The sequence below is a fragment of the Bos grunniens genome, chromosome 2, assembly GCF_055505025.1.
Source record: "Bos grunniens cultivar Pamir isolate PY7600 chromosome 2, Bosgru_T2T1.0, whole genome shotgun sequence".
NCBI lineage: Eukaryota > Metazoa > Chordata > Mammalia > Artiodactyla > Bovidae > Bos > Bos grunniens.
The window spans coordinates 93,210,102-93,228,407 of NC_141166.1; the positions used below are offsets into that span (position 1 = coordinate 93,210,102).

The 18,306-nt window shown below is 40.4% G+C and overlaps 2 protein-coding genes across 10 annotated transcripts in view; both read left to right on the forward strand.

Moving 5' to 3' along the window:
• Positions 1-18,306, forward strand: part of FMNL2 (formin like 2) — a 332,826-nt gene that overhangs the window by 233,465 nt on the left and 81,055 nt on the right. For 7 of the 9 annotated variants that reach the window (XR_015146274.1, XR_015146277.1, XM_086353586.1 and 4 more), the window contains exons 5-6: positions 3,554-3,637; positions 6,575-6,727. Coding sequence is in view for 7 of the 9 variants with exons in the window: in XM_086353586.1 (XP_086209712.1) it covers positions 3,554-3,637; positions 6,575-6,727 (237 nt within the window). In the remaining 2 variants the exon portion in view is untranslated. The remainder of the gene's footprint in view (positions 1-3,553; positions 3,638-6,574; positions 6,728-18,306) is intronic. The other 2 variants (XM_086353605.1, XM_086353595.1) reach the window with 1 other exon arrangement.
• Positions 15,862-16,509, forward strand: LOC147378352 (large ribosomal subunit protein eL42-like). Its single transcript, XM_086353830.1, has one exon. The coding sequence runs from the start codon at positions 15,997-15,999 to the stop codon at positions 16,456-16,458; it is 462 nt and encodes a 153-aa protein (XP_086209956.1). The 5' UTR covers positions 15,862-15,996; the 3' UTR covers positions 16,459-16,509.

An 18,306-nucleotide genomic window follows, 5' to 3' on the forward strand; every position in this document is an offset into this window, starting at 1 on the left:
TGCATCTCTCTAAAGGAGTGTGGCAGAACAAATTTACCATTTGTTCCTTCATTTTGTGTGTCTTGCATCTGTTTCATTTGATCTTACACATTTAAGGCCAGTAATGTCCTTTGAGACTTTATTTTCTAGATGAGAACAATGAGGGTCTAAGATTTGGGAGGGAATCAGAGGGAAGACAACATCAATCTGGAAACAAAGCTTTGACCCGACTAGAGTAAAACAGTAACTCTTGGCACCCGCATTTAGAGCCCTTCCTTGAATAAGTTTTTTTCCAGAGCTATTTCTCATTATCACTGTGCCTTCCAGCTCCCCAGCAGCCGGTTTGGAATTTGCCTAAATTCAAATTTACAACATATGGTATTTACATCGAATCTGTGAGGTACTCAGTAATGTGGCATGCTGTCAGAATCGGAAACAATTCTACTTTCCAGGACCTGTAATCACCCAATTTGAAATTCTCCGTACTGGCAATATGTTGAAGAGTGTGTAGTGTGCACAGAGGTGAAAATGGAAATTTACTACAGGAATCCTCAATTTATGATATGTCATAATCATGTACCTGATAATGCCCTTAAAGGATACTGAAAGTTGCCCTTTTTTCATCTCTACCTACCATCTCTATTTGATTTCCATAGTCTTTCATTTCCACAGAAGTTCACGCTCACTTCTGTTCTCTCCGATGCAGAATGATTGTTGTTTTCTTATAGCCCAGAGCCTTTTTGCTGAGATGAGTATACAAACCTGATACCACTTGACAAAAGGGGTGGTAAGGTAGGGAGCTGTGATGGAGTTCTATCTTATTCTTTCCTAAATCACCTGCGGGGGTCCGAGCCAAATTGTAGACCCAAGGAAGATCTCACAGCTTCGAAAAAGTGGTTAAAAATGAAATTAAACCTTTCAGAGGCAAGACATGTTATACTCTCGCCTATTTTTAGGAACTGAGCAGAAGCTCCTGCCTTTCACTTTGAAATTTATTTTTAAGGTCCTTTCATTAAAAGTCAGCAAGAACAAGCAGGGGTATTGATAAAGGCTTTGAAATAAAAGCCAATTAATAGGCTTTATAGTTGCATCAAAATATATGCATATTAGTACTTTGAGTCAAGAGGATTGAGCTCTGGCTGTACTTGGCTATTTCCTACCATTTCTTCCTTCCTTTCTTCCTTTAAAAAAAAGAAATCTGTGAGTCATTTTGCCTCTTCTCCAGTTTGTGGCTGAACTAAGTGAGGCAAAGGTGCTAGGGGTTGAGATGAGACAATGGCAGGTCCTTAGGGTGTCCTGGACCACTTATGTGTTTTAGAGGCAATGTCTGGAAAATCAACAAGAAGAACCTATAATGACTATTCTTCTCAACTCCTAAATTAGAGTGTTCTTATGGGGCCAGTCTGGGGGGTCACAAACAGTCGGACACGACTGAGCAACTGAACAACAACAAATATGAGCCACTGAGAGTGAAATCTGGGCCACGTAGACCAGGTGAAATCAAGATCACTCTGAGAAATCTGGTTTTCTTTCCAATTAAAAAGATGATCCCCCCCCCCCGCCGCACCTGCCCAGCTCTGGGGCTTTCTGCTGTGCCCCCAACTGCGGAGGGCTAGTTTAAATCATGCCCTCAGAGCCCATAGACCCAACCGATGGGAAGGCCACAGAGAGGCTAAAGGGCTTGAATTTCAAGAGCAAAGCTAGTCACCCAATTCAATAGTGAGCTCCAACCTTTCTTTAGTCTCCTACCAGTTTTAAAAGGAAAAAAATACTTTTTTTTTCTATTTCTAAGCTTTAAGAATGGGCACTTAAAAATGCCTCATGTCTTCTGAGACCTAGCCACATAGGGAGTAATTTAAAATAAATGAAAATAAGGATCTGGAAGCAGACACTGAGGTCATGTATGAGGTGGTGGTGTGAAGGGAACTCCAGCCTCTCAGTGGCCAGCCCCTTAGTTCTGGTCAGCTCTCCTAACAAAGCCGCTTTGTGAGACCCAACAGGTCATGTTTTCTTTGCCAGTGTTTCCCCTCTAGGTCTCTTTTTGCACATGGCTATATTAAGTGCATACATTTTGTGATGGCCTGCCTGGGCACTGGGGGGAAGGATGACGCACACTGTCTACATTTTCCATCTTACCATTTTCTGGACCTACCTGCAGACCTGAGGTTACATTATGCAGGTGATAGGACCTGAGGAAAGGATGTACTTGAGGATAAAACAACAAAATCCCCCTAGAAACAAAATTTTAAAGAAAGGCATTCTGAGCCCAACAAATTGTTTTTTTCCCTTTAAGACAAAAACCTTAAAAGGACTGCTCATCCTTTCAGACACACAGTAGAATTGTCTGACCGTTGTTCTCATAGCTTCAGGACTGGTTTCCATAGGAGCCACGGTGTCCATAACTGGTGAACCTTATTGGCTCAGTGTTCATGGAGGAAAGCAGCCACTTTGGAATGCTTTTGGCACATATACCCCAAGATTCGTTTATGTGGTGGTATAGCAGATGTATTTACTTACTATTTGTTGGAATTTCCAATGCTGTACAGGCTTGATGGGATACCACGTGTTCTTTGAAGGTGGATATCCTGGAGGAGATCTGGGACATAGGGTAACAGGTGTTTATCCTCAGTATCTGACCACTCTGTTTCATCTTCTGTGAAAATAAAAATGTATACGCATTCTCAGAGAACTGCATTCAAATCCACCACTCAAATGCAAACTGATATTATTTTTAAATGATTTTAAACAATATGTTTGTCACATCTCAGGTCGGTTGGTGTGTGTTGCCTGTGGCTTTTTTAAAAGGTTTTAACATTCATGGAAAAAACTAAGCAATCATTATCCCTATGGAACTTCCAGAAGCCCATAAACACTGGTCTCTCATTGGCTAGTTGAGTGTTTACTACAGCATCGTGTGCCAAGAAGGAGTTGAATGTGGATTTGGAATCAGGCCTGGATTTCAGTGGTTATGTCGTCATGTCCCCAGTCTGCCTGATTCCCCATGCAGTCTTGGCTCCCTAAACAAGCAGTCTGTCGATGAGTTGTGGTGGAACAAGGACAGCAGCAAGTTCCTCATTTAGAAAGTTTCTTACCTGTTATCCTCATTCTACTAAGCAGTGAAATACACAGAAGGCACTCATACACTTTTTGCCCCCAGTCACTCACACGGAAACGTTGTGGTTTTCTTAGTGGCCGTATTTGAAAGCTCCTTCCTTATGTGAGATAGTCTAGGCTTAATGCTGTAGTTCCTTTCAGGCAGCGGATGTTTCTGATGGAAAAACAAGTTTTCACTGTGTCCTTTTCATGGTAGTGCGTGCTAAGTCACTCAGTCGTGTTCAACTCTTTGCAACCCGAACTGTAGTCCACCAGGCTCCTCTGTCCATGGGATTTTCCAAGCAAGAATACTGGAGTGCGTTGCCATTTCCTCCTCTAGGGAGTCTTCCCAACCTAGGGATCGAACCCTCATCTCCTGCATTGGCAGGCAGATTCTTTACCACTGAACCACCTGGGAAAGCCCTTTTATGGTACAGCATATGATAATCTTTGCCAATGAATTTTTTTTTCCCCCAAACAGATGGGTCAGAGAGTTTCTGAATGAAGAAAACAAAGGTCTCGATGTTCTGGTAGAATATCTATCATTTGCGCAGTATGCAGTAACGTAAGTAAAACCTGGCTTGTTTCCTTTTAAATTTTATGTGGTCACAGAAGATGCAGCTCAGTGGTAAAATTAGATACCACACTGAGGGGAAAAACCCAGAAGCAGATGTGGTAAGGCTTAAGAAGGTTTGTTTCTGTTCAAGTAACTAAAAGCAAATCACATAATTGTTGGTAGAAATGCTTTTATGGCAAAAATAAAACGGGAGTAAGATCACCCTTAGAGGAGTCCTTATTTCAAAAGAAGTGCTTTCTTTGATGCTCAGGTTTCATATGTTCATATGGCAGAATACTCTAGCAATTATTGGAAGAGGTATTATGATATATTATTGAGTGAATAAAGCAAGGTACAGAAGAGTGACTCCTTTTTTATTTAAAAAAAAAAACTTGTATGTGTATATTTATATGTGCTAGTGAATACAGAGAAAATTAATGCAGAAATAGATACTAAACATAGTGGGAGTGGAGGAAATGGGGTAAACAAGAGGTTTTCCTTTTTAAATTTATATATATTTGTATTGTTTTGACTTTTCCTTTATAGGGGGTAAAAATGGGGAAGAGCGGGAAAAATTGTACTATTTCACCTTGCTTTTGTTGATTCACAGTTTTCTCATTTGCTAGGCTTCTGGAAAGATTTACGGTAGGAATGAATGTGTATGTTCAAATGATGCATTCTTTCCTCCACTTTCCCTCTTTAATCGAAAACTATTCCAATATCCAGAGATGGACACGCTCACACATACACATTAAGGAAATAATACTGTATTCTTTTTAATTTTATTGGAAGGCATTTTGGCCTAGATGGTGCTTTTTTCCTTCTCAACTCTTCTTTTTAAAGCAAGAACTTGTTTTTTCTATTGCTGCACTTTAAGATGTAACCACGTGTTATCTTATAATCCTCATCACTTCCTTGAGAATTGGTGAAGAGAAAGCTGTAATTATTCCCGCCTTGTTGTTGCAGAAACTAAAGTGTTAACTGAAACTGGCTTGATGAGTTTCAGTTTTGATAGCTTTGTATATGATATGGACTGTATTAAGAAAATTCAACAGATAAGTTCTTATCTTCATGAGAAATTGTCCTCTGAAATATAATGCTATTGTTTATAGCATACTCTTCCAAAGGTTGTTTCTTATCTACCCCTATTACATCGAAAACTGCTAATCTCCCCTACACTTCATATTATATGGCAAAATGGAATAGAAGTATTATCCTGTTGCATATTTTAAAATCTGGAAGAGTATTTAATAAGGAACTAAGGAAGGACTAAGAAACTTCAGGAATAATGGAAAAGAATTGTGTACGATTTGTAATATGTTTGCTGTAATCAACCTTTTACCCCATCACATCAGAGCTTATAAAGCAGCTTTCCCAAATGCATCTACACATGAGGCCAGTGGGAAAAGGTCATGCTTCTCCAAGGGAATTTTTCTAATCTGAAGCCCAAGAACAAAGACAACAGCAACAAAAAAAAAATAAGAACTCAGAGTTTTTGGTTCCTAATCTTCTACTTTTTTAAATTTTAGAATTAACTTTACAGTCTTTGCTTATTAGTCTTATTTTTGCTTTAATTAGAAAATTATATGTAGGTAAGTAATTTATGTTTTATCCTTTCTTGAAACTAAATGGGCTGAAAAAATGTCTTGCTATTCCTTAGCATGTGGCAGTTTTCTTTCCCATGTAATGTGAAACAGCAGACTCATGCAGCCTCCCTAAAACAGGAGCATTCACCAAGTTGCGCGTTTCCTTTTTCTGCTCGGTGAGGGGATGGGGAATGAGCTGAGAGGAGCATAAGGATGCTGAACGGCTGAACATATGGGGGCTGCAGAGTGACTTAGCAGGAGTCTTAATGACATGGGTGATCTTAGCATGCCCCTAGGCTTACCTTCTCTGATGTCAATTATAGGCTTCTATTTTTAATATTTAAGGATCTGTTTGATTACTCAATTCCACCTCTTTTCTGTTCACTGGTTTCTGGATCCTAAGGAATAACAGAATTGTTAGACCCATTCAATGACTTTGTGCATCCGTCTCTGTTATCTGGCTTAGAATTTAATAGATGGAGAGTATCACTTAATTTACAGATGGTTGTTCTAAGCAGCTATTTTCTTTTGGCAGTCACACTGTGTAATAAGTCATACTTGCTATTTCCAATATGTGTTTTTGATATTTCTTCCATGATAGCCTTCAAAATCTTACAGATGGTACTAATTATAGCTGCATTCTGTTTATTTCTACCTGATCAGGTGTTCTTGTTGGAACTATGGCTAGAAACCATTGACAAAATATATTTTGAGAAAGTAGAGCTACTAACTTTGGCAGGGGAAAAATGCATAGAACACAGAGGCCTGTGTGTTAAAAATTTGTTCCTAAACTTATACAAGGATGAGCAATTTAGCCATTTATTCTAACATGGTTAACATGAGTAATAACCTCAAAAATATGCCAGAGAAACAACAGCCTTACTTTAAAGAGTACCACACTGGGGAGAGATTCCAAAATCAAAGCAAATTCATAACTTTGCAAGTAATGTATCACATATGGTTGGAAAAGCACATTTGCCAACACACTAGGAGAAAATGCTCGGTGAAAATTGATGGGTAGGAATAAATTAGTATACGCCTAACATATTGACTCGTTAAAGCAAAATGTAGACAGCTCTAAGATCTTTTTTCCCTATCCCGCCAGAGCTCGTTACTAATCAGTAAGTCAGCAAGCCTTATAATAAGATGCAAATAACACATTCCTAGTTGTCATTCTGTATTTTTGAAGCTAACACATAGTCCATGGAAATTCATTTGTATTCCATTATCAGTTTTCTTTGTTTGCAAAAACTACCCATATTAAGGTGCAGATGTGTAATTGGAAGGAGCAAGTTTTACACATCCATGTGTTTGTGTGAATCTGAATTAAGTCTTGAGTGGCATTTCTCTTTTGTTTTAGTTTTGACTTTGAAAGTGTGGAGAGCACTGTGGAGAGCTCGGTGGACAAATCAAAGCCCTGGAGTCGGTCCATTGAGGACCTGCACAGAGGAAGCAACCTGCCTTCCCCCGTGGGCAACAGTGTATCCCGCTCGGGAAGACATTCTGCCCTGCGGTGAGTGCCTGGTTCAGGAACAGGCGGGTTTGGTAGGACATGTTGGGCAGCTTCTGCTGAGGATCCTGGGCTTTGTATTATCACTTGTTCTTGTCCCACGGCACTTGTGCTGTCAACGATTCCAAATGCAGATTCCTACGGGAGTTCATGGGATCGTCTGTTGGGCAATACTCAATGCCTTTAAGTAGCTTGTTGCAAATACTACTCCTTCATTCAGCACAGAAAGAAAATTCTGCTTCCAAATGACACAGCAGAGCAGTCTCCATAGACAGATAAGTTCCTGAAACCCAGGAGATGCTGCCATCCTGGGCTCTATTTCCTAGGTAGAGTCAGCACATTGAGATCTGAGAATCTCAGGAACTCCTTGTTATTTAAACCCTACTCCTTCTCTCTTCTTCCTGTGGTAACTCAGGTGTGTCTTCTGTGGGTTGTGGTCTTAGTCATAGGTGCAGTGATTATTTTAAAGAGATGCCTTTAAGCACTGTTCCTTTGGTTGGGTGTGCTCTCCATTGTCAGCCTTCCGTTTCCTCCTACAGAGTCCTTCTTTGGTTGAAATACCACCTTACTAAGGGAGGATGGGGGGTGAACACCTGTATTACTGCTGAGTGTAATATCACTGAAATTGTACATTCACTCATACCTACTGTAGAGTTTGGTGGGTTTTTGTCATGGAAAGTTAAAGTCTTTATAAATTCAGTTCTGCTCAGGATTTGATGTTTGAATATTATGCTTTTTATCAGCCATGCAGATTTTCCTTGTTTGGAAATGCCAAAATTATTAACAGCTTTGGAATGATTCAATAATAATAATGAAGAATTGAATGTCAGTTCATCTCACTACTTTTGCAATAGGTCAAGGGCTGTAGGAGCCTGGTGGGCTGCTGTCTGTGGAGTCGCAAGGAGTCAGACATGACTGAGCGGCCAGGCATAGCACACGTGCACGTTTCCCAGGGGGTAAAGAGCCGATGCAGGAGATGCAGTTTCAATCCCTGGGTTGGGAAGATCCCCTGGAGTAGGAAATGGCAACCAACTCCAGTATTCTTGCCTGGGAAATCCCATGGGTAGTCAAGCCTGGTGGACTATATATAGTCCATGGGGTTGCGAAGAGTCACATACAACTGAGCGCATACACGCGTGCATGCACACACAGGCACACACACACACACACACACAAGGGCTATATAACCTGCTAGTCTGCATCAGCTTAATGTGTGGACAGAGGATTATGTGGGCTGATTGGGAAGTTGAAGGAGGACCAGTTGTGCCTGAAGAACTCCCTAATCACTCTGTAACCCAAATGGAAAGTTTTACCATTGATACAGCTATAGTGATGTGTAAGGAATTTAATTGACAAAAGGACATTTTTCATTTGCTTTTTCATCATTTCTTACCTGGAAAGTATCATATACTGGCCAGCTACCATCTTAACAAGAAGTTATTTTTAACTGCAGGATAATTCCTTTACAATATTATGTTGGTTTATGACATACATTAACATAAATCAGATATTGATATACATATGTCCTCTCCCTGTAAATCTTCCCTCCCATATAATTCATTTTAAATTGGAAAAAAAAGACCCAAAGTATATAGAGAGACATGATGGAAATACTGTTTTGAGAAACTTGGGAACCATTATGACATTTCTGGTTGATAGGTGTGTTGACCAAATAAGAAACCAACATTGTGTTGTTTTTTGTGTGTTTAAACAGTTTCAGGCTCAGGAATGGAACATTTGAAATTCCTTTGACTCCTTCGTTCAGTTCAGTCCAGTCCCTCAGTTGTGTCTGACTCTTTGCGACCCCATGAATCGCAGCACGCCAGGCCTCCCTGTCCATCACCAGCTCCCGGAGTTCCCTCAGAATCACGTCCATCGAGTCAGTGATGCCATCCAGCCATCTCATCCTCTGTTGTCCCCTTCTTCTCCCACCTTCAATCTTTCCCAGCATCAGGGTCTTTTCCAATGAGTCACCTCTTCACATCAGGTGGCCAAAGTATTGGAGTTTCAGCTTCAGCATCAGTCCTTCCAATGAACACCCAGGACTGATCTCCTTTAGGATGGACTGGTTGGATCTCCTTGCAGTCCAAGGGACTCTCAAGAGTCTTCTCCAACACCACAGTTCAAAAGCATCAATTCTTCAGCACTCAGCTTTCTTCACAGTCCAACTCTCATACATGACCACTGGAAAAACCATAGCCTTGACTAGACGGACCTTTGTTGGCAAAGTAATGTCTCTGCTTTTGAATATGCTATCTAGGTTGGTCATAACTTTCCTTCCCAGGAGTAAGCGTCTTTGAATTTCATGGCTGCAATCACCATCTGCAGTGATTTTGGAGCCCCAAAAAATAAAGTCTGACACTGTTTCCACTGTTTCCCCATCTATTTCCCATGAAGTGATGGGACCAAATGCCATAATCTTAGTTTTCTGAATGTTGAGCTTTAAGCCAACTTTTTCACTCTCTTCTTTTACTTTCATCAAGAGGCTTTTTAGTTCCTCTTCACTTTCTGCCATAAGGGTGGTGTCATCTGCATATCTGAGGTTATTGATATTTCTTCCGGCAATCTTGATTCCAGCTTGTGCTTCCTTATATGATGTCCTCTGCATATAAGTTAAATAAGCAGGGTGACAATATACACCCTTGACGTACTCCTTTTCCTATTTGGAACCAGTCTGTTGTTCCATGTCCAGTTCTAACTGTTGCTTCCTGACCTGCATACAGGTTTCTCAAGAGGCAGGTCAGGTGGTCTGGTATTCCCATCTCTTGAAGAATTTTCCCCAGTTTATTGTGATCCACACAGTCAAAGGCTTTGACATAGTCAATAAAGCAGAAATAGACGTTTTTCTGGAACTCTTGCTTTTTCGATGATCCAGTGGATGTTGGCAATTTGATCTCTGGTTCCTTTGCTTTTGCTAAAACCAGCTTGAACATCTGAAAGTTCACGGTTCACAAATTGCTGAAGCCTGGCTGGGAGAATTTTGAGTCCTTCATGGGGTCTCAAAAAAAAACCCAAAAAACAAAAAAAAACAATATAGCAATAAATTTCATGACACTTGTTGACTTGAAGCTTCGATTTTTGTTTTTAAACAATGTGTATCAGTGTATTCCAGGTCTAATGGTTTCTAATTCTGTATTTGGTCATTTGATAGCATCTCTAACTTGTAAAAACAGCAACCAGAGGTACTTCCCTGTTAGCTCAATTGGTAAAGAATCGCCTGCAATTCAGGAGACCCCAGTTGGATTTGTGGGTCAGGAAGATCCATTGGAAAAAGGGATAGGCTACCCACTCCAGTATTCTTGGACTTCCCTTGTGGCTCAGCTGGTAAAGAATCTGCATGCAGTGCAGGAGCCCTGGCTTTGATCCCTGGGTTGAGAAGATCCCCAGGAGAAGGGAAAGGCTACCCACCCCAGTATTCTGGCCTGGAGAATTCCATGGACTGTGTATAGTCCATGAGATCACAAAGAGTTGGACACAACTGAGCGATTTTCAAAGATTGTTTACATATACATATATATATATATATATTTTTTTTTCTCTCTCTTCCTTCTCCTTCCTCTCTCCCCTTTCTTTTTTCTGCTACCTCCACTTTTTGACTTTATTTTTGTTGGTCTTCTTTTTCATTCTCCCACGTCATTTTTGATCATCATCCTCTCCTCTCTCTTGCCCTTTCTCGTCCTCCTGTCTCCTCTTCCTCCAGTTCCATTCATCTCTCACGTCACCACCAGATTAGTTTCTCTGCCTGAGTATCTTCAGTTCAAATGCCACCAGGGCCGCTTCTCCCCTTGTTGCTTCTGGAGCAACTTCAGTTTACACATTGATGACAAGGCTTCTAATCAGAACATCTTGTAAATCATGGATGACAATGACAGTGGCACCCAAGAGAGCTTGTAGTGTGTGACAGCAGAGCATGGTACCTGCTCTCTGTGTTATAGTATGATAACTGCATGGCTTCATTCCATCACCTTGTACTGGGATAAAGCCCAGTACCTTTTAAACTTTGATTCTTTCTGTTATCATATTATGATTCTTCATTTTAAGAGTTTGAGCCTTCAAGCAATACTGCATTTTAACTAATATTGAAATGTTTGTTAAACATTTGTTTAACAAATGTTTGTTTGTTTGTTTTGAACTGATAAAAAGACAGTCACATTCTGTAGAGACAATTTATTCTGGTAGCTTTGTTTGATTAGAATGTCTTCTGTATCCAAATGCAGATTTTAGTTCCCGCATTCCCCATCCCCAGATAATAATGTAGATTCAGTAATCTTATCCTATATCACTTGACAAAAGGGTTGGTTAAAAACTTGGAGGAAGAAATGAGATTTCAAGAAATTTAAAACACTTCATATATATAAAAAAAAAGACAGTAAATGTGGCTTGATTGAAGGAAAGGAAAAATGCTCTACTTTCAAAACAAAATTCTAATGGTGCACTCTCCTTTTCATATTTAGCCTTTTAGAAATACTTAAAATAGATGGTTAAGCATTTTGTGACATGACATTCACCTGGAGTTGTATCAACTTGTAGATTCTGTACTATCATAAATTTGTCAGTAGCCAGTTGTAGAAATGTTTATTGATGCAGTGGAAACCTCGAGTGTGTTGTCTCATAAGCTTAGAGTCTGGTGTGCCTTCAGTTAAGATAGATTTCTATTACAGATCTGGCTAAATTAAATGATGCCTTGTATGCATATATGGACACTCTAGATTTTTTAAGGCAAAGATTGCATTAATTCAGATGTAAGAGAAAGTAATTTTTAAGAATATCATGTTTAATGCCACTAAACTTAAATAAGCTGACTTCCCTGGTGGCTTGGATGGTAAGAACAGCTGCCTACAATGCAGGAGACCTGGGTTCCATCCCTGGGTCAGGAAGATCCCCTGGAGAAGGAAATGGCAACCCACTCTAGTACTCTTACCTGGAAAATCCCATGGACGGATGGAGGAGCCTAGTAGGCTACAGTCCGTGGGGTTGCAAAGAGTCGGACATGACTGAGCAAAATCACTTTCTTTCTGTAGTTAATAAATCAGTATTACAAGGTTTAAAAGAAAGTGGTGGAGCGTTAGGAATCTGGAGGGAAGACCATATTTAAACTGGGACTTTGAGTGATGGCCAGAGTTGCTTGTCAGGGTGAGGAAAGGCTGTCGCAGGTAGAGGTAATATGAACGAACATGGGCTGAGCAAAATCTTACATCGGAGATCAGATCTGTTTGGGACAGAGGGAAGATCCTGCCTCTCTGGGACAGAGATTCTCTGATCTTTGCAGTGGGATAGGACTGTCTAATCGGAGAAGGCAATGGCACCCCACTCCAGTACTCTTGCCTGGAAAATCCCATGGATGGAGGAGCCTGATAAGCTGCAGTCCATGGGGCCGCTAAGAGTCAGACATGACTGGGCGACTTCACTCTCACTTTTCACTTTCATGCATTGGAGGAGGAAATGGCAACCCACTCCAGTGTTCTTGCCTGGAGAATCCCAGGGATGGGGGAGCCTGGTGGGCTGCCGTCTCTGGGGTCACACAGAGTCGGATACGACTGAAGCGACTTAGCAGCAGTAGCAGCAGCAGGACTGTCTAATGGCGACTGGGTCATAGACATATCAAACTGGGAAAGCCTTGCAGGTCACCCTTACTGACCTTCCCACTTAAAGGAAATCATGACCCCATATTTTCTTTAATATATATTAACTCCTACTTACATTTCTTTCTAAGATTTCCTAGAACAACTTTTACTGTTTTTCCTGAGATTATTATCTTAATGGACTGGCATTTTGTGAAGTCATCATCGCTATTTTTAGCACTTACATATACTTAGTGGATTTACATGAAGAGTTCAAATTTACATCTTTGTTTACACATCTTTAATCCTTTCCTGGCAATGTTTTTCATCAGAGTAATTTTTAAAAATTGCTGAAAAACGAGCACAAAGATATTGGTAGCATTGATTTTTATTGGGGAGAAAAATAGAATTTGTTGAGTGTCCACTGTGTGCCTGGCACTGTCCTAAGAGCCTTCTGTGATTGTTCACTGCGTACAAGGCCTCTGTGAGATACATACCTGCTGCTACTAGTTAATACTGTCATTCTGAGGAAACCAAGGCCTCTAGCGGTTAAGCAACTTGCCTGGGATCTGAAGTGAGGTGGCCAGACCCCAGCTGTCATGTCACATGATCCTGCCTATATATTCACAAAATGATTTTTTCCCTCAGTAAATATACTATTTTAATATCAGGGTGTCTAAATGGAATTATGTAAATTGTACTGTGCAGGAGAGGACTTGTTAAGTCTTCCCAGAAACCGTGTCTTTTTCTACTTCACCCAAAGGTGCTAAATGCCCTACTGGAGACCTGATTCATGTGCTGGATTTTACGTACTTTACAACTATTAGAAGATAACCATCATGTAGAAACGTGAACAGGGTTTCCTAAATGAAAGACAGGAATAAGAAAGTTCTCAATGAATACAGTTTTATTTTCACCTATTTGGAAATGAAGGCTTCCCAGCAGGCACAGTCATAAAAAATCCGCCTGCCAATGCAGGAGATGCAGGAAACACAGGTTTGATCCCTGGATTGGGAAGATCCCCTGCAGTAGGAAATGGCAACCCACTCCAGTGTTCTTGCCTGGAGAATTCCATGGACAGAGGGAGCCTGGAGGGCTACAGTCCATGGGGTCACAAACAGTGAGACATGACTGAGCACACACACACATTTGCAAATGGGAAGACATTGAAAAGAAGGTTTGTTGAATGGAGATAGTGACTATTTTTTACTGAAAAGGAGATTATGAATGAATTCTTCAAGTTTCTGTTTTCATGATTTTAGAACTGACATAAAATGCATATACTATATACTCATGGATCAGATAGGGAGAAGCCACTTATGTATACCTGTGGCAGATTCATTTTGATATATGGCAAAACCGATACAATATTGCAAAGGTAAAAAAAAAAAAAAAAAGAACCTTTCTTTCTTGGAATTTTGGAATTTGGCTTTTATTTGGAAGGCAGTGGAATGGGAATCACACAAGATGTGTAGGGTCTGGTAAATGCCCTGGATATTGATTGGAGCGAAAGATTGCTGAGGCAGCTGGTGCTTAGACCTACATGCGAGATACCCAAAGCTTAGATAATAGAGCAGAGACCATCAGAGTGATAAAAAACAGAAGCTTTGTGTCTGATTGATTAGAAGGGGAATTGAACCATTAGTAAAAAGGGGAAAAGCTGGAATCTGGAAAGGATCTCATGTCATTTAGTCCAACTCTTTGTTGATGAGGCACTTGAAGCCCAGCTCAAAGACCTTATTTCCTAAGCAGCTAACTCATTCCTACAGACAGATTTTCATGTGTATGGGCTAAGGGCCCACGTGGCTCATTGGCTTTCATTTGCAATAATTACTTCTGTTCATAGCAGTTTTCCTGATCTCTTCGTAACAGTGATCCTATCTACAGCTATGAAAATACCAACTCAGTACCAGTTTGCTTATAAAGTAAGTGATATTTTAAAAGAGATGAGCTCTTTTAAGCTCTTACGAGTTTTTATTTCAGCAGTAGCATTTTACTTTGAATTTTTATTGTTGGGCGAAGAAGATCACCTAACCTTTTAACTTAAACCATTATCAGATCAGATCAGATCAGTCGCTCAGTTGTGTCCAACTCTTTGCGACCCCATGAATCGCAGCACACCAGGCCTCCCTGTCCATCACCAACTCCCGGAGTTCACCCAGACTCACATCCATCGAGTCAGTGATGCCATCCAGCCATCTCATCCTCTGTCATCCCCTTCTCCTCCTGCCCCCAATCCCTCCCAGCATCAGAGTCTTTTCCAATGAGTCAACTCTTCACATGAGGTGGCCAAAGTACTGGAGTTTCAGCTTTAGCATCATTCCTTCCAAAGAAATCCCAGGGCTGATCTCCTTCAGAATGGACTGGTTGGATCTCCTTGCAGTCCAAGGGACTCTCAAGAGACTTCTCCAACACCACAGTTCAAAAGCATCAATTCTTCGGCGCTCAGCCTTCTTCACAGTCCAACTCTCACAACCATACATGACCACAGGAAGAACCATAGCCTTGACTAGACAGACCTTTGTTGGCAAAGTAATGTCTCTGCTTTTGAATATGCTATCTAGGTTGGTCATAACTTTCCTTCCAAGGAGTAAGCGTCTTTTAATTTCATGGCTGCAGTCACCATCTGTAGTGATTTTGGAGCCCAGAAAAATAAAGTCTGACGCTGTTTCCACTGTTTCCCCATCTATTTCCCATGGAGTGATGGGACCGGATGCCATGATCTTCATTATAGTAGCACATGAAAAATATACTTGAGTTTTATAGTTAGAAGCTAAAACACTTGTATCTTGATTCTCAACAAGGAGATTGAACTCAGTTTTGTTCATTTTCCAACTTCTGTAAATTAAGAATGTAATTTCTGAAATGATCATTATTCTCTTCCTTCTTCTCCCCCCAAATTATATAAAATCAACTCAGATCTTCTGTAGTTCATGACTGAGACTTGTAATCTATATTTTATTCTACATGTATTCCTTTCCCTTAACTTTATTTATTCTAAGTTTTCCCTGTGGAAGGATCTTTTTTTTTTTTTTCTTTTTTTTTTTCTTTTTTTTTAGGGAGGCCCATCAGAGGATGTCAGGGAACTAGCTTTGCTCTGTGGAAGGATCTTGAAGAATTTACCTTATCTGCCAACTTGAAGGGGAAAAGTTAGAAAGAAAAGTATATTTAAACAGTTATTCTCAAGGTTTGAAGTTTGTCTGTTCACCAGATGAGATGGCAGATGTTGGTTAAAATTTTCAGTAACGGTTACTTTAGGAGAGAAAATGCTGAAAAGGAATAGAAGCAAAAAGGATAATGGATGATCATTATAGCCAATACCTGAGTTTTATTTCTGAGGAAGGGGAAATGTTGAAGATGCCCCTTAACCTGCTAGACAGTTGACCTGAAGATCTAAAGTTGCAGAAAATGCAGTACCCATTTATAGAAGAAAGACTTTGTAAATTCCTAGACTTTCCAAAAATAAACTGTAACTACAAATTGTCACTTTTCCTTTTCAGCACATTTGTAGGCAGAAACAAGTTCGAAGTGTTAGGCTGTTGCGTTTCAGATTTTTGCATTTCTTTTTTATTGGGTGTTGTAAAAAGAGAAAAATGTACTTGGGTTAACAGTGTACATTCCAGATTTTCAGCTCGAAACTGATTTTAATGACCTTGCTAGTAGAAATGGTGACAGTTGTAATTATAGCTTGTGGGTGCACCACACTGGCACATGTCAGGCATTTTCCACTGTGAGGTTTTCTTCCCCTGTTCCACTTCTTTATTGGGTCTTTTATCCAATAGAAAATCGACTGAGCTTTCTTTCTGTGCTGGTATCAGTCTCGCAAACATGGTGGACGTTCCAAAAACCCACTGGACTTTGTGTAAGAAGTGCGGGAAGCACCAGCCCCACAAAGTGACACAGTACAAGAAGGGCAAGGATTCTCTGTATGCCCAGGGAAAGCGGCGTTATGACGGGAAACAGAGTGGTTATGGTGGGCAGACTAAGCCAGTTTTCCGGAAAAAGGCTAAAACTACAAAGAAGATTGTACTGAGGCTTGAATGTGCTGAGCCCAAATGTAGATCGAAGAGGATCCTGGCTATTAAGAGATGCAAGCATTTTGAGCTGGGAGGTGATAAGAAGAGAAAGGGCCAGGTGATCAGTTTTGAGCTTCATATTTTGTTTTATTATTAAGACAATAAAAATGCCATCAATAAAATCCTCTTATTTAAAAAAAAAAGAAAATTGACTGAAAGAGGCTGTGTGGAAATGGAAAAACAAGCCTACTTGACCAGTGCATTATTGGGGATCTGTCTCACAGATTCTCAGATCAGATTTAGGACCTGCCTCATAGGTTGTGAGATTAACAGTTCCTATAAAGAACCTGGCACGGTAGTGTGTAGTCAGTAAATGTTAACTGTATAAGATTGAAAAAAATACTGAAGGTGACTTAGCAAATTGCTCCAGCTACATTCTGTCACCTTCATCTGCAAGACAGATTGCATCCATAATATGTGAAGGGTGCATTGCTAAATATTGAGGATACAGAATGACACGGGGAATAATATATTTGTACATAATATATTCATTCTTGATAAATGAATTTTTCATACTTGCATCATTATATCTTCATAAAATTGTAGGGAAGTGTTTGAGAATTATTAGCTCCATTTTACAGACAAGAAGGCTCAGAGAAGTTACCCGTAGGTAGTAAGTGATAGAGCCAGAATTTATAATCCGAGTCTTCTAACTTCTTTCTACTATGTCAGTGTCTTTATATATGATTTGATTGAGAAGAGTGTGTGTGTGTTCATGCTCCTACTAACACATGTTGGTATCACTTGTGTATAAACAGAACTAATTATATGGAACCTTAGAGACTAGAGTGAACAACCGAACCTAGAGAAGAGTCATAACTTGGTCTGCATGTGGCACGTGAGGAAGGTTGGGAGGAGAAGGTAGCAGCCAGGGGAGGAAGGGAGAGCTGTAGGAGCAGTAGTCAGCTGTGAGACTGCATGGTTTGTTCAGGAAACAGTGAACAGATAAGTCTGGCTAGAAGTCATGGAGAGCCAGGTTATGTACTGTGTTATGTACATATGCGGATGTGAGAGTTGGACTATTAAGAAACCTGAGCACCGAAGAATTGATGCTTTTGAACTGTGGTGTTGGAGAAGACTCTTGAGAGTCCCTTGGACTGCAAGGAGATCCAACTAGTCCATCCTAAAGGAAATCAGTCCTGAATGTTCATTGGAAGAACTGATGTTGAAGCTGAAACTCCCATACTTTGGCCACCTGATGCAAAGAGCTGACTCATTGGAAAAGACCTTGATGCTAGGAAAGATTGAGGGCAGGAGGAGAAGGGGATGACAGACGATGAAACGGTTGGATGGCATCACTGACTCAATGGACATGAGTTTGAGTAAGTTCCAGGAGTTGGTGAAGAACAGGGAGGCCTGGTGTGCTGAGGTCTGTGGGGTCACAAAGAGTCAGACGCGACTGAGCGATTAAACTGAACTGATGTACTGTGTTGAAGACCAGGCTGTGGAATTGTCATTTTGACACACTGACAATGATTTATTGAAGGTTTATGAAAAGAGGGGCCAAATATTGATGAACATAGAAATATTTCCATTGAAAAGTCACAAGCATTAGTTTCCTTGGACACTTTTCCCATAGAGTCATATCCTAATTAGCCACTCCATAGCAAATGCCTTTTACAAAAGGAATATAACTGAAAAACAGAAAATTCAAACTAATGGCCCTTCATTCATTTGATGGAGCCTGTTGATTCAGGTGTTCCATTCAAAATGCATGTAAATGAGACCTTACAGGTTCTGTTCTAGCTATCACCTGGTCCTCTGATAGGAGAATTAGGTGAACACAACATTTCAACAACTCAATAGAAAAAAATGTTCATTAGGAGTTTTGTGTAACCAACACCCCCCCACACATATCTCTGTTTCTGTCTTTGTCTCTCTGTTTCCCCCACCTGCTTCACTCCCACTTCAAACTATCTGGGTTCTACTCTTTCAGCTCTGTTTT